Source organism: Salmo salar, chromosome ssa09 (assembly GCF_905237065.1).
Source record: "Salmo salar chromosome ssa09, Ssal_v3.1, whole genome shotgun sequence".
NCBI classification, from domain to species: Eukaryota; Metazoa; Chordata; class Actinopteri; order Salmoniformes; family Salmonidae; genus Salmo; species Salmo salar.
Genome location: NC_059450.1, coordinates 20,127,501 through 20,151,944, shown reverse-complemented (window position 1 = coordinate 20,151,944; position 24,444 = coordinate 20,127,501). Strand labels below are relative to the sequence as shown.

The 24,444-nt window shown below is 42.0% G+C and overlaps 1 protein-coding gene across 1 annotated transcript in view; it reads left to right on the top strand.

The window, feature by feature from the left end:
• The first annotated feature begins 2,157 nt into the window (after positions 1 to 2,157).
• Positions 2,158 to 24,444, top strand: part of LOC106611083 (zinc finger protein 883) — a 23,927-nt gene continuing 1,640 nt past the window's right edge. Inside the window, exons 1-2 of the mRNA XM_014210949.2 lie at positions 2,158 to 2,934; positions 23,758 to 24,444. The exon at positions 23,758 to 24,444 is cut by the window's right edge and continues 1,640 nt beyond it. Coding sequence (XP_014066424.2) covers positions 2,400 to 2,934; positions 23,758 to 24,444 — 1,222 coding nt within the window. The 5' untranslated portion in view covers positions 2,158 to 2,399. The remainder of the gene's footprint in view (positions 2,935 to 23,757) is intronic.

Genomic DNA, 24,444 nt, shown 5'->3' with positions numbered 1-24,444 from the left:
TAGATGTGCAGATGATGATGTGTAAGTAGAGATACTGGGGTGCAAAAGAGCAAGAGGATAAATAACAATATGGGGATGAGGTAGTTGGGTGTGCTATTTACAGATTGGCTGTGTACAGGTACAGTGATCAGTAAGCTGCTCTGACAGCTGATGCTTAAAGTTAGAGAGGGAGATATAAGACTCCAGCTTCAGTGATGTATGCAATTCGTTCCAGTCATTGGCAGCAGAGAACTGTAAGGAAAGGCGGCCAAAGGAAGTGTTGGCTTTGGGGATGACCAGTAAAATATACCTTCTGGAGCGCGTGCTACGCGTGGGTGTTGCTATGGTGACCAGTGAGCTGATAAGGCGGAGCTTTACCTAGCATAGACTTATAGATGACTTGGAGCCAGTGGGTTTGGCGACGAATATGTAATGAGGGCCAGACAACGAGAGCATACAGGTCGCAGTGGTGGATAGTATATGGGGCTTTGGTGACAAAACGGATGGCACTGTGATAGACTACATCCAGTTTGTTGAGTAGAGTGTTGGAGGCTATTTTGTAAATGACATCACCGAAGTCAAGGATCGGTAGGATGGTCAGGTTTACGAGGGTATGTTTGGCAGCATGAGTGAAGGAGGCTTTGTTGCAAAATAGGAAGCCGATTCTAGATTTAATTTTGGATTGGAGATGCTTAATGTGAGTCTGGAAGGACAGTTTACAGTCTAACCAGACACCCAGGTACTTGTAGTTGTCCACAAATTCGAAGTCAGAACCACCCAGAGTTGTGATGCTAGTCGGGTGGGAGGGTGAGGGCAGCAATCGGTTGAAGAGAATGCACTTTGTTTTACTTGCATTTAAGAGAAGTTGGAGGCCTCGGAAGTAGTGTTGTATGGCATTGAAGCTTGTCTGGCGGTTTGTAGATCAAATGATCACCCGCAGCAAGAGCGACATCATTGATATATACATAAAAAAGAGTCGGCCCGAGAATTGAACCCTGTGGCACCCCCATAGAGACTGCCAGAGGTCTGGACAACAAGCCCTCCGATTTGACACACTGAACTAGTTGGTGAACCAGGCAAGGCAGACATTTGAGAAGCCACGGCTATTGAGTCTGCCGATAAGAATGTGGTGATTGACAGAGTCGAAAGCCTTGGTCAATGAAGACGGCTGCACAGTACTGTCTTTTATCGATGGAGGTTATGATATCGTTTTGGACCTTGGAGCAACCATGACCAGCTCGGAAACCAGATTGCGTAGTGTAGAAGGTACGGTGGGATTCGAAATGGTCAGTGATCTGTTTGTTAACTTGGCTTTCGAAGATTTTAGAAAGGTAGGGCAGGATGGAAATAGGTCTATAACAGTTTGGCTCTAGAGTGTCACCCCCTTTGAAGAGTGGGATGACCGTGGCAGCTTTCTAATCTTTGGGGATCTCAGACGATACGAAAGAGAGGTTGAATAGGCTAGTAATAGGGGTTGCAACAATTTCGGCAGATAATTTTAGAAAGAGAGGGTCCATAGACCTGGATAGTATGACATAACTCTGCAGGCTATCTCGACAGTAGATTGCAATTCCACCCCCTTTAGCAGTTCTGTCTTGACGGAAAATGTTGTATTTGGGGATGGAAATTTCAGAATTTTTGGTGGCCTTCCTAAGCTTGGATTCAGACACGGCTAGGACATCAGGGTTGGCGAAGTGTGCTAAAGCAGTGAATAAAGCAAACTTAGGGAGGAGGCTTCTGATGTTAACATGCATGAACCCAAGGCTTTTACGGTTGCAGGAGTCAGCAAATGAGAGCGCCTTGGGACACACGGGCCTGGGTTAACCTCTAAATCACCATAAGGCTAGAGTAAGTGGACGAGGGTGTGTCTTTTAAGTGTTTGAACCGAAACCTAAAAGTGCTCATGAGTAAAATGGGCACTCTTTTTCTGTGACAGAAATTGTTTATGATACAATAAATGATAGTACACACCAAACAAAAACGATTGTTGATCATTTAAGCTTGTAAAAATTACAAATAAATCACATATCTGATGTAATTATTCTTTGTATGATAACTAGTATAAAATATATAAATAATTGTGCACATTTTCCCTCACTTTCACCCAAATTATAAATGTACAAAGTATACAGGACGGGACTCTTATTCTGAAGGATTCCAAAATCCGTGACCCCAAAAGTACGTATTCTTGCCTGTTTCACAGTGGTGTAACTTGCTAGCGTATATAAAACCGAAACATCTGAGCTTTTTAGATTTTTTTTTTGTATATTACCTTTAGCGATTTTGAACTCACTGTCTGCATATTTACTAGTTACTCCATTTCATGTAATATTTACATTGTTAGTTAGTACTGGTTAAGATAGCCTTGAACTAGGCTATTCGCTAATGCTAACCAGCTAACGTTAGCTACATCCCCGAACATGACGAGCTACTCGCCCCCTGCTAGTGAAGAGGTCTGCTGGATGGAGAAAGAAGCTCTGGGTCTGAACATTGTCGTGAAAGAAGAAGAGAAGAATATTACAGCGAAAGGAGAGGAAGGGGCAATTACTATCACAGTGAAAGAAGAGGAAAAAGTAGCTTTCGGGATAAAAGAGGAGGAGGATGTTACAGGGAAAGAAGATGATGCCGTTTTTGGAGTGAAAGAGGAGGAGGAGGAGATGACCGTCACAGTGATAGGAGTGGAAGAAGCTTTCAGGGTGAAAGAGGAGGATGTTTCAGTGAAAGAAGATAATGCCGTTTTTGGAGTGAAAAAGGAGGAGGAGGAGGAGATGACCGTCACAGTGATAGGAGTGGAAGAAGCTTTCAGGGTGAAAGAGGAGGATGTTTCAGTGAAAGAAGAAAAGGACGTTTTTGGAATGAAAGGGGAGATTGAGGAATTAAAGGAAGAGGGGAAGACTGTCACAGCTAAAGAGGAGGATGAATTAAAAGAGGAGACAACATTTCTGATTAACACCAGTAAGTAGGAGGACTGTCTTAAAAACAGGGGCACAAACTTTGTCTTCAGTTGTTGAACTAATGTGAGGTTTTAAAGGGGCACTTTACATAAGTTCTACACTTGAATATGTTATGTACTGGCTACAAAGAGTGAGGGCCACCAACAAAACGTTAATGGATCGAATATGTACCATTTTATATTTTTAATGTTTTGATTTTTAATTTTAAGGTTCATTGAAGTATCAAAAAAATATTTGTGAAATTATCTGATGAAAAATAGTTTTTGGCCTAACTGCTATCAGCCCATACAGACACATTGAATAACAGATTCACTACATGCGGTGCACTCTGGGTGATTCTGGGACAGACAACCGATCAACCAGCACAGGGTGTATTGGGCTTTCCTCGTACTCTTGAGGACTATAGTCTCCGGTTACAGCAGTGGCTACAGGCAGAACATCACTACCGGTTTCCACTGACTTCTCTGATCGTAGCGGGTGAAGTATGGTTTCAACATCAAAAAGAAAGGAGGACCAAGGCACTCTTCATATAATTCATTAAAATGCCTTTATTTTTTATGGCATGTTCAATCGAAACAAAGTTTAAAAATCTGACGCATTTTGGCTGCATGGCCTTCGTCAGGGAGTACAAAGATAAGGTAATACAATGTCATCTTTTGAACAGCTTTTTCCAATCAACCCTAATTTGAAGAGGGAGTGTCTACATAATTTATTTATTTTATTAACTTTTTATTTCACCTTTATTTAACCAGGTAGGCTAGATAAGAACAAGTTCTCATTTACAACTGCGACCTGGCCAAGATAAAGCAAAGCAGTTCGACACATACAACAGCACAGAGTTACACATGGAATAAACAAACATAGTCAATAATGAAGTAGAAAAAGACTATGTACAGTATGTGCAAATTAGGAAGGTAAGGCAATAAATAGGCCATGGTGGCGAAGTAATTACAATATAGCAATTTAACACTGGAATGGTAGATGTGCAGAAGATGAATGTGCAAGTAGAGATACTGGGGTGCAAAGGAGCAAGATAAATAAATACAGTATGGGGATGAGGTAGTTGGATGGGCTATTTACCGATGGGCTATGTACAGGTGCAGTGATCTGTGAGCTGCACTGACAGCTGGTGCTTGAGGCTAGTGAGGGAGATATGAGTCTCCAGCTTCAGTGATTTTTGCAGTTTGTTCCAGTCATTGGCAGCAGAGAACTGGAAGGAAAGGCGGCCAAAGGAAGAATTGGCTTTGGGGGTGACCAGTGAGATATACCTGCTGGAGCGCGTGCTACGGGTGGGTGCTGCTATTGTGACCAGTGAGCTGAGATAAGGTGGGACTTTTCCTAGCAGAGACTTGTAGATGACCTGGAGCCAGTGGGTTTGGCGACGACTATGAAGCGAGGGCCAGGCAACGAGAGTGTACAGGTCACAGTGGTGGGTAGTATATGGGGCTTTGGTGACAAAACGGATGGCACTGTGATAGACTGCATCCAATTTGTTGAGTAGAGTGTTGGAGGCTATTTTGTAAATGACATCGCCGAAGTCAAGGATCGGTAGGATAGTCAGTTTTACGAGGGTATGTTTGACAGCATGAGTGAAGGATGCTTTGTTGCGAAATAGGAAGCCGATTCTAGATTTAATTTTGGATTGGAGATGCTTAATGTGAGTCTGGAAGGAGAGTTTACAGTCTAACCAGACACCTAGGTATTTGTTGTCCACATATTCTAAGTCAGAACCGTCCAGAGTAGTGATGCTGGACGGGCGGGCAGGTGCGGGCAGCGATCGGTTGAAGAGAATGCATTTAGTTTTACTTGCATTTAAGAGCAGTTGGAGGCCATGGAAGAAGAGTTGTATGGCATTGAAGCTCGTCTGGAGGTTTGTTAACACAGTGTCCAAAGAAGGGCCAGAGGTATGCAGAATGGTGTCGTCTGCATAGAGGTGGATCAGAGAATCACCAGCAGCAAGAGTGACATCATTGATGTATACAGAGAAGAGAGTCGGCCCGAGAATTGAACCCTGTGGCACCCCCATAGAGACTGCCAGAGGTCCGGACAACAGGACCTCCGATTTGACACACTGAACTCTATCAGAGAAGTAGTTGGTAAACAAGGCGAAGCAATCATTTGAGAAACCAAGGCTGTTGAGTCTGCCGATAAGAATGTGGTGATTGACAGAGTCAAAAGCCTTGGCCAGGTCGATGAATACAGCTGCACAGTAATGTCTCTTATCGATGGCAGTTATATCGTTTAGGACCTTGAGCATGGCTGAGGTGCACCCATGACAAGCTCTGAAACCAGATTGCATAGCTGAGAAGGTACGGTGGGATTCGAAATGGTCGCTAATCTATTTGTTAACTTGGCTTTCGAAGACCTTAGAAAGGCAGGGTAGGATAGATATAGGTCTGTAGCAGTTTGGGTCTAGAGTGTCTCCCCCTTTGAAGAGGGCGATGACCGCGGCAGCTTTCCAATCTTTGGGAATCTCAGACGATACGAAAGAGGTTGAACAGGCTAGTAATAGGGGTTGCAACAATTTCGGGAGATCATTTTAAAAAGAGAGGGTCCAGATTGTCTAGCCCGGCTGATTTGTAGGGGTCCAGATTTTGCAGCTCTTTCAGAACATCAGCTATCTGGATTTGGGTGAAGGAGAAATGGGGAGGCTTGAGCGAGTTGTTGTTTGGGGTGGAGGGCTATTGATTGGGGTAGGGGTAGCCAGGTGGAAAGCATGGCCAGCCGTAGAAAAATGCATATTGAAATAGTCAATTATAGTGGATTTATCAGTGGTGACAGTGTTTCCTAGCCCCAGGGCAGTGGGCAGCTGGGAGGAGATGCTCTTATTTTCCATGGACTTTACAGTGTCCCAGAACTTTTTTGAGTTTGTGCTACAGGATGAAAATTTATGCTTGAAAAAGCTAGCCTTAGCTTTCATAACTGCCTGTGTATATTGGTTCCTAACTTCCCTGAAAAGTTGCATATCACAGGGGCTATTCGGTGCTAATGCCGTACGCCACAGGATGTTTTTGTGCTGGTCAAGGGCAGTCAGGTCTGGAGAGAACCAAGGGCTATATCTGTTCCTGGTAAAAAAAAAAAATTGAATGGGGCATTTTTATTTAAGATGGTAAGGAAGGCACTTTTAAAGAATAACCAGGCATCCTCTACTGACGGGATGAGGTCGATATCCTTCCAGGATACCCGGGCCAGGTCAATTAGAAAGGCCTGCTCGCTGAAGCGTTTGACAGTGATGAGGGGTGGTCGTTTGACCATGGACCGGATTAGAGGTCGACCGATTTTATGATTTTTCAACTCCGATACCGATTATAGGAGGACCCAGAAAAGCCCATGCCGATTAATCGGCCGATTTAAATTTTTTTAAATAAAAATAAAGAAATACAAATAAAATAAATTAATAAATAATAATAATAATTAAAAAAAATAAGAGAAAAAAAAGAAAATGTATAAATACATTTTAAAAAAAGCTCATTTCTTTCTAAATAAAAAAAATACTTTTTTATATATATATTTTAATTAACAAAAAATATTTGAAAAAAAATATTAAATCTTTTTTTTACATTATTTTTTATTTATTTGTAATTATGACATTTACAACAATACTGAATGAACACTTATTTAAACTTAATATAATGCATCAATAAAATAAATAATGAAACATGTTAAATTTGGTTTAAATAATGCAAAAACAGTGTTGGAGAATAAAGTAAGTGCAATTTGTGCCATGTAAAAAAGCTAACGTTTCAGTTCCTTGCTCAGAACATGAGAACATATGAAAGCTGGTGGTTCCTTTTAACATGAGTCTTCAATATTCCCAGTTAAGAAGTTTTAGGTTGTAGTTATTCTAGGACTATTTCTCTCTATACCATTTGTATTTCATATACCTTTGACTATTGGATGTTCTCATAGGCACTTTAGTATTCCCAGTGTAACATTATAGCTTCTGTCCCTCTCCTCTCCCCTACCTGGGCTCAAACCAGGAACACATCGACAACAGCCACCCTCGAAGCATCGTTACCCATCGCTCCAGGGGAACAGGGGGAACAACTACTTCAAGGTCTCAGAGCGAGTGATGTCACCGATTGAAACGTTATTAGCACGCACCCCGCTAACTAGCTAGACATTTCACATCGGTTACACCAGCCTAATCTCGGGAGTTGATAGGCTTGAAGTCATAAACAGCTCAATGCTTGAAGCACAGCGAAGAGCTGCTGGCAAACACACGAATGTGCTGTTTGAATGAATTCTTACGAGCCTGTTGCTGCCTACCACCGCTGAGTCAGACTGCTCTATCAAATCATAGACTTAATTATAACATAATAGCACACAGAAATACGAGCCTTAGGTCATTAATATGGTAAAATCCGGAAACTATAATTTCAAAAACAAAATGTTTATTCTTTCAGTGAAATACGGAACCGTTCCGTATTTTATCTAACGGGTGGCATCCATAAGTGTAAATATTCCTGTTACATTGCACAACCTTCAATGTTATGTCATAATTACGTAAAATTCTGGCAAATTAGTTTGCAATGAGCCAGGTGGCCCAAACTGTTGCATATACCCTGACTCTGCGTGCATTGAACGCAAGAGAAGTGACACAATTTCCCAAGTTTAAAATTGCCTGCTAACCTGGATTTCTTTTAACTAAATATGCAGGTTTAAAAATATATACTTCTGTGTATTGATTTTAAGAAAGGCATTGATGTTTATGGTTAGGTACATTCGTGCAACGATTGTGCTTTTTTCGCAAATGCGCTTTTGTTAAATCATCCCCCGTTTGGTGAAGTTGGCAATCTTTGTTAGGAAGATATAGTCTTCACACAGTTCACAACGAGCCAGGCTGCCCAAACTGCTGCATATACCCTGACTCTGTTGCACAGAACGTGACACAATTTCCCAAGTTAAAAGAAATTCATGTTAGCAGGCAATATTAACTAAATATGTAGGTTTAAAAATATGTACTTGTGTATTGATTTTAAGAAAGGCGTTGATGTTTATGGTTAGGTACACATTGGTGCAACAATGTTTTTTTCGCACCCCCTTTGTAGGGCTGGGCGATATGGACCAAAAGTCATATCCCGATATATTTAGGCTGAATATCGATATAAGATATATATCCCAATATTTTTTCCGCAAAGTGAGAGCAAATGTTCAGTCAAAGTCAAAGCCAGATATGACATGTCTCAAGTAGTTTTATTGAAAATGGCTATTTCAGTGAACAGTTGAAAAATCAAATGAATAAATAATAAACAGGGCTCTTCACCTGGTTCAGATTAAATGCTCAGCTGTTCAAATAACATGTAAACATAAACACTGTATAACAACAGGAGTACCTTTTTTGAAAGCAAAGCTCCATAAGGTGCACATTTAAATTAAAAAAAATATCTTAAACAAAAATAGCCTATAAAATGGGCCTATCTTTTTCTGAAATAAATATTATATATATTTATGAGAAAAGTCAACTTTTTTTTAGTTTGACAACTTTAAATGGCTTATTAAAATCAAATTACAGATTTCTTCTCCTTTCTAACAAATCCACAGATGCAAATAACGAACATTACAAAATAATAAAATATGACAAACCCTAGTAAGGGCAGCAATTATATATAAATAAAGAACAAAATAAAGTGCTCAGTTTGAGAAAATGTTTTTTAAACATCAGCCTGAGATTACTATTTGCTTTTTGTTAACTCAATTTCTTATCTGAACAGCCTCAACCAGTTGCACAAGAAACAGACTATCAACTCAATAAACATTTTCCCCCTCTTTTTTTACTTTGATAAACAGTAATGCTGTCTTGAGGTAGACATTAGGCACACTGCGGAAAAATGAAGTTTGCAGTGAGCTTTGTTTCGGGGCTGGAGCTTTTTCGGGTTGTCGACGGCTTGCGGCTGGGGCTTCTGCAGCGCGCAGTTTCACACACTCTTCGTATTGCAGTTTGTGCCACTGTTTTAGGTGGTGAAAAAGATTTGTAGTGCTTCCACCCCTGGCTGTAACTTTTTTATGGCACTGCCTACATATAACGTGATTTTGTTGCTCATCTGATACTTTGAATCCGAACCATCTCCAAATTACTGAGCCAATGCTTTTTCTTTTACTAACCAATTCCTCCTCAAAACGCTCCGCAGACGCTGTTGCTTCCTCCATGTTTGTTGAAGTGTCTGTTCCTGCCCCTCCCCCCTCTGTGCATGAAAGAGGAGGGGCGGGGAGCAGCGCAGAGAGCTCCGGGTCTGCAGTTTGCTTGGAGCAAGGATCAAAGCGCAAATTTCAACTATATCGATATATGCGTATTGGTCTAATTTCATATCACATTTTTAAAATATATCGATATTTTTTTTATATCGATATATCGCCCAGCCCTACCCCTTTGGCAGTTCTATCTTGTCGGAAAATGTTATAGTTAGGGATGGAAATGTCAGGGTTTTTGGTGGTCTTCCTAAGCCAGGATTCTGACACGGCTAGGACATCCGGGTTGGCAGAGTGTGCTAAAGCAGTGAATAAAACAAACTTAGGGAGGAGGCTTCTGCTGTTAACATGCATGAAACCAAGGCTTTTACGGTTACAGAAGTCAACAAATGAGAGCACCTGGGGAGTAGGAGTGGAGCTAGGCACAGCAGGGCCTGGATTAACCTTAACATCACCAAAGGATCAGAGGAGGAGTAGGAAAAGGGTACGGCATCAGAACTGGTCGTCTAGTACATTCGGAACAGAGAGTAAAAGGAGCAGGTTTCTGGGCGCGATAGAATAGATTGAAGGCATAATGTACAGACAAAGGTATGGTAGGATGTGAGTACACTGGAGGTAAACCTAGGCATTGAGTAATGATGAGAGAGATATTGTCTCTAGAGATGTTTAAACCAGGTGATGTCACCGCATATGTGGGAGGTGGAACTAAATGGTTGGTTAAAGCATATTGAGCAGGGCTAGAGGCTCTACAGTGAAATAAGACGATAACCACTAACCAGGACAGTAATGGACAAGGCATATTGATATTAGGGAGAGGCATGCGTAGCCGGGTGATCATAGGGGTCCAGTGAGTGGTTGGGCTGGTTGGAGACATGGCGATTCAGACAGCTAGCAGGCCGGGGCTAGCAGAAGGGCCTTAGAGGGACGTCTCGACGGAGGAAAGTCTGTTTTAGCCTCCGCGTGCGGTGACGTCGATAGACCAGTCGTGAAGGATTAGTAGGTTTCTGATTAGCAGAGGGGTCCAACTCCAATTGGCAAAATAGGTATAGTGGCCCAAGAAATTGTCTGATGGATCTATTCAGCTAACAGTCCAATATGCTCTAGACAGCTAGCGGCATACAGGGGACGTTGCGATTTAGGGGCCAGTTGAGTACCCCCTCGAGCAATTATGTCGTAGTCCAGTCGTGAAGGGTCGGCGGGGTTCCGTGCCCCGTACTGGCAGTAGAAGGAGTCCCGGTATTGTAGCCCAGGAGTGGCTGATGGGCCTCTTCAGCTAGCCAGGAGAATTGGCCTAGCATGTGCTAGCTCCAGGCTAATTGGTACTTGCTTAGGGACAGATGTTAACCAGGAGTAGTCACTCGGATTGCAGCTAGCTAGCTGCGATGATCCAGGTGAAAAGGTCCAGAGCTTGCGGTAGGAATCCGGGGATATGGAGAGAAATTAGGTCCGGTATGCTCTGGTTTGAGTCGCATTGTACAAACTGGCGAGAGCGTTCCGCGCTAAAGGTTAGCTGATGACCGCTCGCAGTGGTTAGCTGAGCACTAGCTAATAGCTAGTGATCTGGATAGCTTCTGTTGGTGGATTCCGGTTCCGTGGTAAATAAAAATACGTTTAGAAAAAACAGATCCACACCACATTGGGTGAGGCGGGTTGCAGGAGAGTATTTTGAAGTTGAAATTTAGAAAAATATAAAAAATATATGCGGAGAAAAATATATAAAAAGATATATACATGGGACAAGACAAGACGAAGGACAAAGACGTCTGACTGCTACGCCATCTTGGATTTAAAAAATTGTTTACATTTTTTTTATTGGACAACACATAGTAAGCAATACTATACACATTAAAACGTGAAATACTGTAGATATGTTATCAAAAATGCATGTCAAGGCTAGAAGTATCAGAACCCATAAAAAGGTAATTCTAACCTTGAATATGACTGGGCAAAGTGGTAAGAATAGGTGAGCCATCTATTTTATAGTACTCTAGATCACAGCAACCCTGCCTCCCTACAAGCTATGGTTATTGATCATATCCCAGCCTCAATTAGAAAAGGGGACCATCTTAAACAGCTAAACCAAGGGGAACGTTTTTGGATTTACAAACTACAGGCCACTAAGTATCCTGGTTTAAATGTAGATCTGGATTTCTCATCTTTCCTGTAGGGTTGTGAGAGGTCCCTTTGCTGTCATCTAGTGGACATATTGCCCTAGCTATGTTTAGACTGTTGTTGTCCATGTTTGCAGATCGACCATAGTGGGATTGCTGACATCCTCCTCAACACTAGACTTGCTCCCGGGGACTTTCTTAGACATAGCATGTGTAACGGCACACGCTGGGAACACTGTAGGGTACTTTTCTGATAACCCATCAGGTTCCTTTACTCTGGGTTCCTTACAAACAACAGGATTTGGCACAACCTTCCCTCCAGCCAAATCGTTTCCCAAAATGAATGAGGCACACCTTCCCTCCAGCCAAATCGTTTCCCAAAATGAATGAGGCACACCTTCCCTCCAGCCAAATCGTTTCCCAAAATGAATGAGGCACACCTTCCCTCCAGCCAAATCGTTTCCCAAAATGAATGAGGCACACCTTCCCTCCAGCCAAATCGTTTCCCAAAATGAATGAGGCACACTTCACCAGTTGGCTAGGCCTCACTCCAACGACAACGGAACCAGAAATAATATCAGACACGAGTTCAACATTATATAAAGGAACTTCCATGCAACCCATCTCCATGCCTTGTATTAACACACTGTAACCAGTTGCAGAAGTGTCAAGACAAAGGGAAAACACTCTCCAAAATCTTCTTTAGGAGATCGATCAGTCCCAACCAGAGACTTAATGGGCTGGAGTGCTCCCAGAAGAAGAAATGGCTTTTTCTCTCTCTGTCATTTTTCTGTTTCAACTTAGGACACTGAGAGATAATGTGTCCTGTCTCACGGCAGTAATGACAAACTGGCAGATACGAAAAAACATTTTTTTGCTGATCTTTATCTTTGGGTAATGTAGAAAGGGACTGTAACCTTGCAGTAGGAGGTAACTTCTTTGGATTGCTTTTTTCATAGGGATAACTACTGGGTACTTTGTTTGTGAAGGTCGTTTTATGTGTCAACACAAACTCATCCGAAGGAACGGCAGCTTTCCCAAGAGTGAGATCCTTGTACTCATAAATGTAGGTCGCAACCCTTTCGTGAAGGCAGTTTTAGAAGTATGGGTGTCTTTAAATTCTTAAGGTCCTTGACCTCTTGAGAACCGCACCACCGATCAAAAAGACACGCTTGTTTCCTTGCAAACTCAACATGGCTTTGTGATTCTGGCTTTTGTCATTTACGGAACTGTTGTCTGTATGCCTCTGGGACCAGCTCGTAAGCCCGAAGGATAGCAGCCCTAACAGTGTCAGAATCTGAACTCTGGTCAAGAGAGAAAGCGGCGTACACTTTGAGCCTTTCCCACAAGAACATTTGGAGGAACAGTGACCAAATATCTCACAGCAATTTTAGGGATGTGGCAGTCCACTCAGGGTAAAATATACATCCACCTCGTTTTTGTTGAAAGGCGGTACAAGTCCGCTGTTCCGACCAAGATCAAACTCTGAGGGTGCAGGTTTGCCTCACTGGATACTGAGTGCTTCCAGCTGCATCTCTTTTAATCAAATAGCATGCACACGTTCTTCTTGTTCTTGTCTTGCTGCACGTTCTCGTTGTTGTTTGACTGCACACTCATCTTGTCTTAAAAATGTGTTGCTCCAACCTCTCCTCACATCCTTTTTCCTTGTATTCAAACTCTAATCTCTGTTGTTCCCATTTTGCCTTTAGTTCTACTACTCGCAGTTGCATGTCTACGGGGTTTACTCTACCACCCGTAGGACCCTTTTCATCATCCTCCCTCTCTGAAAGGATTTCCTCCTCCACCAAAGCACCGATCAACTCTGACTACTGCTTTTGGATCGCCAGATGCAACTTTGATGTCATAATGCTTTGAAATATAAAGCCTTTTCGCCTTTGTACATTTATCTATCATCTCCCATGTTGGGTTTTCCACAAATGCATCCAACTTGAAGCCCCATGGCTTTATTGATTTTATTAGCCTGTGTGTTTATGCAACTTTCAAAATGATTCCACCAATCTCGTAACATCTCAAGGTGGATGCCAGTGACAAACAACCCAATAGTGTATTTTGAACACATATCTGGGCACAGCAGAGCTTCAGAGTAGGTGACTAGAGCGAGTACCGTACTCATGGGAAACAAGACCCCAGACGATCCCCCATTTTGTTACGTTCCCAAGCAAGAAAAAACTCAACTGTCACTCAAACAGAAGGGGGAAGTAACAGTCACTGACCAACAACCAACATGAAACAGGTGGGGTTTTAGGAGGGGTTCAGAAAGACAGTCTTGGGGGGTGTCCACTGAAAGTTGACTAGCAACAACTGGAACCTAAAAGACACCCACCATGAGACCCACTAAATTTGCCCAAGAACAGGCAAACAAAACTTAAAACCACCCCAAACTTAGACAGGAAGCAAACCACAAAGGTGGCAAAAACTGAAATTGGATAGATTAAATAAAGGATTGTTTGTCTAGAGTTCAAAATAGGGCGCATCAACTAAAGTTGTTCACCCTCCGCATCTATCTGGAACACTGGGCCAGCCACTCTTAAATACCACCTAGGCCAGCACAGGTGAAACACGTTACCACTAATGAGACGGCAACCAGTACAGGTGTAACACATACTGACTTAAGAGGTGACACCGATCCGTGCGCACCCTGTGCTAAAGAGCTAAACATGCTAAAGTCCAACCTCAAAACATAAATGGAAAAACCATAACACTTTGCAATTGCAACATCACAAGCCCATAAAAAAATGCACGTTTACATAGATGTTCATTTGTCATGCTGCAAAATCTCTGCAAATGTAAAAAAAATAAAAAATAATACATAGCCACTGGTGATGCCATAGAACAGGGGTAGGCAACTAGATTTAGCCACAGGCCGATTAAAAAAAAAAAAATACATTTAAAAAAGTTTTTCTTTTTTGTTTCCTCCAAGCCGATGGTCAGGGGGCCAGAACATAATTATACTGTACAAAAATATACATGCAACAATTTCAAATCACTCGCTGGCCAGTTTTGGCTCAGTTTTCCAGCCAATATCGCCTTGAATAGCAGCATTTGGCGTGTATTTACCCACAGTTAAAAATCGGCAAGCATGGTTAAAAACAGAATTAAGTATAATTTCTGTGCCCCATACTGCTGCAGCATATGTAATAATAGGTAGTACTAATAAATCAAACAGTTTTGTAAAACATTTAAAAAGATAGGCCACCCATGGCTTTACACTTTAATGATGGCACCAAGGGCACGATTTGTATGCTTAGCTACAGTGTTGGCAAACTACTCTGAAAATATAGCTTACCACGCTACCAATTATTTCACACTGGAAGTTAAGCTACGCTAAAGCTATCCTTAATAAAAATAGTTTACTTAACTAAAGTCACTTTGAAAAGTGTATCACTATATTCAAACTACTTTGTGATACATTATATCTAAATCTGAACTGTCAGACTACACGTTGTAAGAACACATCACTCTGGAGTCAGATGTTAACAGAATGTATAATTTAGCCCAGTGGTTTCCAACCTTTTTCTGTCACTTTACCACCAACTGAATTTTGCCCTGCCAGGAGTACCCCTGAAGTACCCCCTCATGTGCATTTTAACAGTAGGCCAATGGTCTCATGAGTTCTCAAGTACCCCCAATTATTTGTTACTTTTATTTTCTATTTACTTATCTATTTTTTTACTTAACACTTATTGTTCTAAAAACTGCATTGTTGGTTAAGGGCTTGTAAGTAAGCATGTGACAAATAACGATTTGATCCTAGTACCCCTGCTTGGGAACCACTGATTTGGCCTAACAAACTATGTTTCAAGTGAGAATTAGGTAAGTCTGATGCCAAAAAAAGAACATACTTGACTCATATTTTATTTTAGCAAAAAAAGTATTGTCTTGCACCAGTATTTATCTACACTGTTACATGGCAAAAAAGTATATAACTACTCAAAATACTTCTAGGGATGGGCACGGTTATTTGAATATATATATTATTAAATGCTTTGTCAAAAATGTAATTCAAATATCTGTGACATTGCTACATAGCCTACGACGGAAGACCATTTCGTACAGTTTTATGACAGTTTTTATGAGTGTGCCCCATAAAAAGACTCACTGAACAATAAACGCAACATATAACAATTTAAGATATTACTCAGTTACATTTCATATAAGGAAATCGGTCAATTTAAATTAATTCATTAGGCCCTAATCTATGGATTTCACATGACTGGGAATACAGATATGCGTCTGTTGGTCACAGATACTTTAAAAGGGTAGGGGTGTGGGATCAGAAAACCAGTCATTATCTGGTGTGACCACCATTTTGCCTCATGCAGCACAACACATCTCCTTCGCATAGAGTTGATCAGGCTGTTGATTGTAGCCTGTGGAATTAGTCCCACTCCTCTTCAATGGCAGTGTGAAGTTGCTGGATATTGGCGGGAACTGTAACACTCTGTCGTACATGTCGATCTAGAGCATCCAAATATGCTAAATGGGTGACATGTCTGGAGTATGCAGGCAATTGAAGAACTGGGACATTTTCAGCTCCCAGGAATTGTGTACAGATCCTTGCGACATGAGGCTGTGCATTATCATGCTGAAACATGAGGTGATGGCGGCGGATGAATGGCACGATAATGGACCTCAGGATCTCGTCACGTTGTCTCTGTGCATTCAAATTGCCATTGATAAAATGCAATTGTGTTCATTGAAACCGGATTCATCCATGAAGAGCACACTTCTCCACCATGCTAGTGGTCAATCTCACGATACATGGCCCCATTCATTCTTTCCTTTACACGGATCAGTCGTCCTGGTCCTTTTGCAGAAAAACAGCCCCAAAGCTTGATGTTTCCACCCCCATGCTTCACAGTAGGTATGGTGTTCTTCGGATGCAACTCAGCATTCTTTGTCCTCCAAACACGACGAGTTGAGTTTTTACCAAAAAGTTCTATTTTGGTTTCATCTGACCATATGACATTCTCCCAATCCTCTTCTGGATCATCCAAATGCTCTCTAGCAAACTTCAGACGGGCCTGGACATGTACTGGCTTAAGCAGGGGGACACGTCTGGCACTGCAGGATTTGAGTCCCTGACGGCGTAGTGTGTTACTGATGGTAGGCTTTGTTACTTTGGTCCCAGCTCTGCAGGTCATTCACTAGGTCCCCCCGTGTGGTTCTGGGATTTTTGCTCACCGTTCTTGTGATCATTTTGACCCCACGGGGTGAGATCTTGCTTGGAGCCCCAGATCGAGGGAGATTATCAGTGGTCTTGTATGTCTTCCATTTCCTAATAATTGCTCCAACAGTTGATTTCTTCAAACCAAGCTGCTTACCTATTGCAGATTCAGTCTTCCCAGCCTGGTGCAGGTCTACAATTTTGTTTCTGGTGTCCTTTGACAGTTCTTTGGTTTTGGCCATAGTGGAGTTTGGAGTGTGACTGTTTGAGGTTGTGGACAGGTGTCTTTTATACTGATAAGTTCAAACAGGTGCCATTAATACAGGTAACGAGTGGAGGACAGAGGAGCCTCTTAAAGAAGTTGTTACAGGTCTGTGAGAGCCAGAAATCTTGCTTGTTTGTAGGTGACCAAATACTTATTTTCCACCATAATTTGCAAATAAATTCATTAAAAAATCCTACAATGGGATTTTCTGGATTTTTTTTTTTTCCTCATTTTGTCTGTCATAGTTGAAGTGTACCTATGATGAAAATTACAGGCCTCTCATCTTTTTAAGTGGGAGAACTTGCACAATTGGTGGCTGACTAAATACCTTTTTGCCCCACTGTATAATTACAAGAATTTCATGTGTCAAAGGCTTTAATTGACAATTACATGAAGTTGATGCGAAGAGTCAATATTTGCAGTGTTGACCCTTCTTTTTCAAGACCTCTGCAATCCGCCCTGGCATGCTGTCAGTTAACTTCTGGGCCACATCCTGACTGATGGCAGCCCATTCTTGCATAATCAATGCTTGGAGTTTGTCAGAATTTGTGGGTTTTTGTTTGTCCACCCAGGTTTGAACACAAGTTCTCAATGGGATTAAGGTCTGGGGAGTTTCCTGGCCATGGACCCAAAATATCGATGTTTTGTTCCCCGAGCCACTTAGTTATCACTTTTGCCTTATGGCAAGGTGCTCCATCATGCTGGAAAAGGCATTGTTCATCACCAAACTGTTCCTGGATGTCACGTCCTGACCAGTAAAAGAGGTTGTTTGTTATTGTAGTTTGGTCAGGGCGTGGCAGGGGGTGTTTGTTTAGAGTGTTTCGGGGTTTGTTGGGCTATGTTCTTTGTTAGTCTATTTCTATGTTAGTTCTAGTATGTCTATTTCTATGTGGTGTTTATTGGGTTGACCTTCAATTGGAAGCAGCTGCTCCTCGTTGCTTCTAATTGAAGGTCCTATTTAAGAGGGGTGTTTTTTCTATGGGATTTGTGGGTAGTTATTTCCTGTTTTGTGTTCGTGCACCTGACGGGACTGTTTAGTGTCGTTTGTTGTTTTTGTATACGTGTTTCTTTTGTTTTCCTTCCTTAATAAAATAAGAAGATGAGTTTACACGTTCCCGCTGCGTTTTGGTCCAATCTCTACGACACCCGTGACACTGGATGGTTGGGAGAAGTTGCTCTCGGAGGATGTGTTGGTACCATTCTTTATTCATGGCTGTGTTCTTGGGCAAAATTATGAGTGAGCCCACTCCCTTGGCTGAGAAGTAACCCCACACATGAATGGTCTCAGGATGCTTTACTGTCGGCATGAGACAGGACTGATGGTAGCGCTCACCTTGTCTTCTCCGGACAAGCTTTTTTCCGGATGCCCAAACAATCGGAAAGGGGATTCATCAGAGGAAATGATTTTACCCCAGTCCTCAGCAGTCCTATCCCTGTACCTTTTGCAGAATATCAGTCTGTCCCTGATGTTTTTCCTGGAGAGAAGTGGCTTCTTTGCTGCCCTTCTTGACACCAGGCCATCCTCCAAAAGTCTTCACCTCACTGTGCGTGCAGATGCACTCACACCTGCCTGCTGCCATTCCTGAGCAAGCTCTGTACTGGTGGTGCCCCGATCCCGCAGCTGAATCAACTTTAGGAGACGGTCCTGGCGCTTGCTGGACTTTCTTGGGCACCTTGAAGCCTTCTTCACAACAATTGAACCGCTCTCCTTGAAGTTCTTGATGATCCGATAAATGGTTGATTTAGGTGCAATCTTACTGGCAGCAATATCCTTGCCTGTGAAGCCCTTTTTGTGCAAATCAATGATGACGGTACTTGTTTCCTTGCAGCTAACCATAGTTGACAGAGGAAGAACAATGATTCCAAGCACCACCCTCCTTTTGAAGCTTCCAGTCTGTTATTCGAACTCAATCAGCATGACAGAGTGATCTCCAGCCTTGTCCTCGTCAGCACTCACACCTGTGTTAACGAGAGAATCACTGACATGATGCCAGCTGGTCCTTTTGTGGCAGGGCTGAAATTTTGGGGATTCAGTTCATTTGCATGGCACAGAGGGACTTTGCAATTCATCTGATCACTCTTCATAACATTCTGGAGTATATGCAAATTGCCATCATACAAACTGAGGCAGGAGACTTTGTGAAAAATAATATTTGTGTCATTCTCAACTTTAGGCCATGACTGTACATGATTCTATATGTGTTATTACATAGTTCTGATGTCTTCACTATTATTTTACAATGTAAAAATAAAGAAAAACCCATGAGTGTTCTAAAACTTTTGACCTGTAGTGTATAACAACAGATATTCCCATTCAAGTTAACATTCTCTGTGTGGACCTACAACCATCTTTGTGGTACCATTTTTCAAAGTTGACGTTTAAATTGTATTGTCAGCCAAAATATGACACCCACCCTGTATTCAAGAGCATGTTGTCTCAACCGATGGCGGGCACAACACAACCTCAGATTATGTAAAATCGATTCTATGCTAAATCATGCGAGTTGACGCAATTGGGGAAAAAAAATGTTTTAATACAAATGATCAAATAGTTTGACAGCATTGTTTGTTAGATTTAAAATTTTATCAATCTCAACCGTTTATCTTTTCCAGTGACAAAGACATAGATGTCTCATGGTAAGCCAGATAGGTCAACTTTGACCACCTTTTAATCTCTTGAATGTTTTGGCATTCAGGTCCAAAAGGTCACTTTCTGAGCACTTCTACAGTGGGCAAATATGTATGGAGGGTTTCGTTCAAGTCAAAAGGGGTGCTATCAAAAAGTTATTGAATTCAAATGGATTTAAGCCTACCCTGCTTGCAAAGCAATACTTCACCCACCAGAAAGTGTGTGCATGCTCTAAAGTTTGCAGGAAGTTCTCACGTCAAGTACATTTTTTAAATAAATGCCAACTTTTGTGTACAAACGGGTGCACACACGTTTTGGGGTATATATTACGCAGCGTTTATAAATTAAGCCCCAGGACATTGTAGCCAAAAACCTGGTTGTGTCTGCCAGGAGGCTGAAAGTTGTCCAGAAGAGGATCTTCCAGCAAGACAATAACCCCAAGCAAAGATCAAAATCCACAAAGAAGTTAATTGACCACTAAGTCAACAAGACAATGGTCTTCTCAGACACTGGACTTGAACCCCATTGAAAGGATGTGGAAAGATTCTGTATGGAGGAAAGTTCTAAGATTCCTCCCAATCTCATGCAAATTCTGTGGGAAAACACATGAGAGAAATAAAAATAAATGCCTAGCTTTTGGAAAGCAGTGTAAAAAGTGTGAGAAGGACAATCATTTTGCTGCAAAGTGCATGTCAAAGCAAGGGAAAGGAAAATGAGTGGATAAAGTGGCTGAGACAGACGAGAAATACGAGGAAATTCTGAGTGTTACTACAGTGTAAACATCGTAAAATACACAACAGATGAAACCTAGTCAGTTTTTTTCTGCAATGCTCATTGGCAAATAACTAGTGAGATTTCAGTTAGATTCTGGAGTAAGCTGTAATATTATCCCAATAAATCTACTGAAACCGGTCACTCAAATTTTAGAAAACAAAACAAGTCCTAGTGATGTACAACAAGATCACACTAGAGCCACTGGGCAAATGCAAGATTAAACTGACAAACAGAGCCAATACTAGGCAGTAAAGCAGTTCAGGCCATGAACCTAGTGAAAGTGCAGCTTGAGAACAGTCTTGCTGTGGATAGCATTGTAACAGAGGGTACGGAAACAGAGGGTCATTGGACTATGGAGAATATAAGAGAGAATATTCTGATCTCTTCACAGGAGAATCTACAAATTTGAGATTGACCACAAGGTGGAGTCAGTGAAACTACCTAAAAGAAGAATAGTTCCAGTCGCAATGATGAAGCTGTTGAAAGAAGAGTTGAGCAGCCTTCAAGGCAGAAGGATTATTACACTGGTGGAGAAAAGCACAGACTGGATAACCAGCCTTGTGATTGTAAAATTGTAAACTGAGAATATGTGTAGACTGAAAACCACTAAAGATAAGTCACTTTCCTCTACCAACAGTAGATGTCATCTTACTGGATCTATCAAAAGCAAGAGTATTCACAATGTGTGACTTCAAGAATGGTTTCTGGCATGTACAGCTAGAAGAAGAGTCACGCTATCTGACTACATTCTCTACACTGTGTGGGAGATACAAATGATTGAAGATGCCAGTGGGGATTATCCCAGCACCTGAAATGTTCCTAAGGGAATTGAGCCACGCGTTGGAGGGTTTACCCGGAATACACGTCATCGCAGATTATATTTTGATTTCGGGAGGGGGTGATATGCTGGAGATGGCGAAAAGCAATGTCATACACTACTACTCGTTTTAAGATGAACTGAGTGTTCAAGATGGAATCATATTCAGAGGAGAAAGAGCAGTTATCCCAGACCCTCTGAGGTGAAATAACTAACTGGATTCACTCTTCTCACATTGGGATTGAAAGATTTCTCAGGAGGTCAAGAGAATGTGTATTCTGGCAAGACATGAACATACAGGTTAAGACATTCATAGAAAAGTGTTACATCTGCAGGTCTATGGATGCAAAACACCAAAAGGAGACACTTTGTCCACATGAGCTGCCTAGCCGATCATGGAAAAAGGTAGGCACAGACCTGTTCACCTTTTGACAACAGAGATTATCTGATTACAGTGGATTATTTTTCCTACTTCTGGGAAATTGACTACAGTACCTACCTGACAAAGTCCACTACTGTGATCTGCAAGCTTAAATCACACTTTGCAAGGCAAAGGATACCAAATGTCTGTTTCTCTGATAATGGACCTCAGTATTCCCTCAAAGTAATAGGAAAGCAGAGTCCGCCGTTAAGACGTCAAAACAGCTGAAAGCCAAAACAGCAGGCAAAGACCCTTACCTGGCTACACTGGACCATCGCAATACCCCTTTGCAAGGACTGAACGCGAGCCCAGCTCAAAGACTGCTGAGTAGGAGAACCAGAACCCTTCTACACATAAGGCACAGTCTTCTACAACCAGAGATAAAAACAAACAAGACAAGGTCTGATACAACCCCCCCCAAAAAAAAAAAAAACAAGCAACCTACTATGACAGAAATGCTAAGGACATGGGAACATTGGATTTTAACACTTTCCCCTTCTCTCAATCTGTGGAACCACACACATTCTCAAGAAAAGCTACAGTGCTGAAATCTGTGGACGTCAGATCATACCAAGTTCAACTTGACACTGGAGGTATTCATAGGAGGAATCGTAGCCATCTCAGATGGGATCATAACTCAACCACAGAGCAAGTCAACCTGGGACTGTTGGGACAAACAGACTGATGGAGACCATTTCAACTTCAGATAGTACTACTGGTGACACACAACACATTGTCACTACCAGATCAGGCCACACAGTAGTCAGACCAGAGTACCTGAAAGACTTTGAACATTGACTTTGAAAAACCAAAATGGACAGAAAATGTGCTTTTTAAATAATGAAAATGGAATAGAAAAGTGTCAGCTGACCCTGAGGAAAAAAAGGGGGGGAGGGGCGTGAACATGTTTGAAACTGTTTTATTTTATGTCACTGGAAGTGAATATAAACTGAACAAAAATATAAACGCAACATGTAATAATTTCAAAGATCTCACTGAGTTACAGTTCATAGAAGTAAATCAGTCAACTGAAATAAATGTACCTAATCTATGGATTTCACATGACTGGGCAGGGGCGCCGACATGGATGGGCCTGGGAGGGCATAGGCCCACCTACTTGGGAGCCAATCACAATGAGTTTCCCCCCACACGAGGGCAATATTACAGATATAAATACTCCTCAGCACCCCTCTCCCCCTCCTCAGACAGAGGTTCTGGGCTGGCATAGTTGCACGTGGCCTGTAGTTGTGAGGCCAGTTGGATGTACTGCCAAATTCTCTGAAACAACATTGGAGAGGTGGCTTATGGTAGAGAAATGTACTTTAAAATCTCAGGCAACAGCTCTGTTGGACATTCAAGCAGTCAGCATGCCAATTGCAGGCCCCCTTAAAACTTGAAACATCTGTGGCATTGTGTTCTGTGACAAAACTGCACATTTTAGAGTGGCCTTTTACTGTCCCCAGCAGAAGGTGCACCTGTGTAAAGATCATGCTGTTTAATCAGCTTCTTGATATGCCACACCTGTCAGGTGGATGGATTTTCTTGTCAAATGAGAAAAGCTCACTAACAGGGATGTAAACAAATTTGTGCACAAAATTTGAGAGAAAAAAACTTTTTATGTGTATGGAAAATTTCTGGGATCTTTTATTTCAGCCTATGAAACATGGGACCGACACTTTACATGTTGCGTTTTATATTTTTGTCCAGTATATTATTTTTCAGTATTAATTGATATTGGGTAATTCTGACAGTTTTGAGACACTGTATACAGTTGTGTGGTTATGTTGTCATGGTCAGATTTCACACAAATAAGAGAAGGGATGTAACAATAGTATTGTTTTTGTGTTGCAGTGTGGACACTAATGTGTGCAACACTCGTACCTACCATGCTACTGCAGTGACCAGCATGCCTGTATTGATGCTGAGATGTTGACCGTTAATAAACAATAGTTAAGCAGGGCCTCCTGAGTGGCACAGCGGTCTAATGTGCTAGAGGCGTCACTAGAGGCGTCTAGTGCTACAGACCCAGGTTCGATCCCGGGAAGTATCACAAACGGCCGTGATCGGGAGTCCCATAGTCCGACGCACAATTGGCCCAGTGCCGTCCGGGTTAGGGGAGGGTTTGGCCGGGGGGCCTCGCTTTGAAAGTATCTGCCTGTCCCTGTTTTGCTGTAGGCTGCTGTGTGAGCCAGCCACTCTCACTCCCTCCCACTGTGGGCACGGAGAAATGGAATGATACAGATTAGTAAACAGCAATATCAGGCTGAAGCTCTACATTATTTGTTTTGTAGAATCTCAATGGTGTTATAAGGTCCTTTAGGTGTTTTAAATATTTAAAAAAACTGGATTAAACGTCATAGAAGTGTTATTATCATGTGACGTTTTCATTCAGGTCTCTCTGTTTAACTAAATGCTGTTTGTCTTTGGCAGGACAGAGACCAGACTCTTGCTCTGACAGCGGGAATAATCCTTCAGGGGAACCAGACCAAGAGAAGCCCAAACCAGCAAGACCACATCACTGCTCCCACTGCGGAAAGGGTTTTAGGTGGTTAGGAAAGCTGAAAGACCATGAAAGAATCCACACTGGAGAGAAGCCTTACCATTGCTCTCAGTGTGAAAAAAGTTTTATCCGGTTATGGGACCGGAATATGCATGAGAGGACACACACAGGAGAGAAGCCTTACCAATGCTCAAAGTGTGTAAAATGTTTTGCTCAGTTGAGGGGCCTGAAAATGCATGAACGGATACATACAGGGGAGAAGCCTTATCACTGCTCCCAGTGCGAAAATAGATTTTTTTCATCAGCGGGCCTGAAAAAACATGAGTGGACACACACAGGAACAAAACCTTACCTCTGCTCCCAGTGTGGAAAAGATTTTATCCATGCAGGTCAACTGAAAGATCATGAGAAAATACACACAGGAGAAAAGCCATACCACTGCTCTCAATGTGGAAAGAGATTCATCAATGTATGGAACCTGAAAAAGCATGTAATAATACATACAGGAGAGAAGCCCTACCACTGCTCCCAGTGTGAAAAGAGTTATACCCAATCAGGGGACCTTAAATCACATGAGAGGACACACACAGGAGAAAGGCCTTACCACTGTTCCCAGT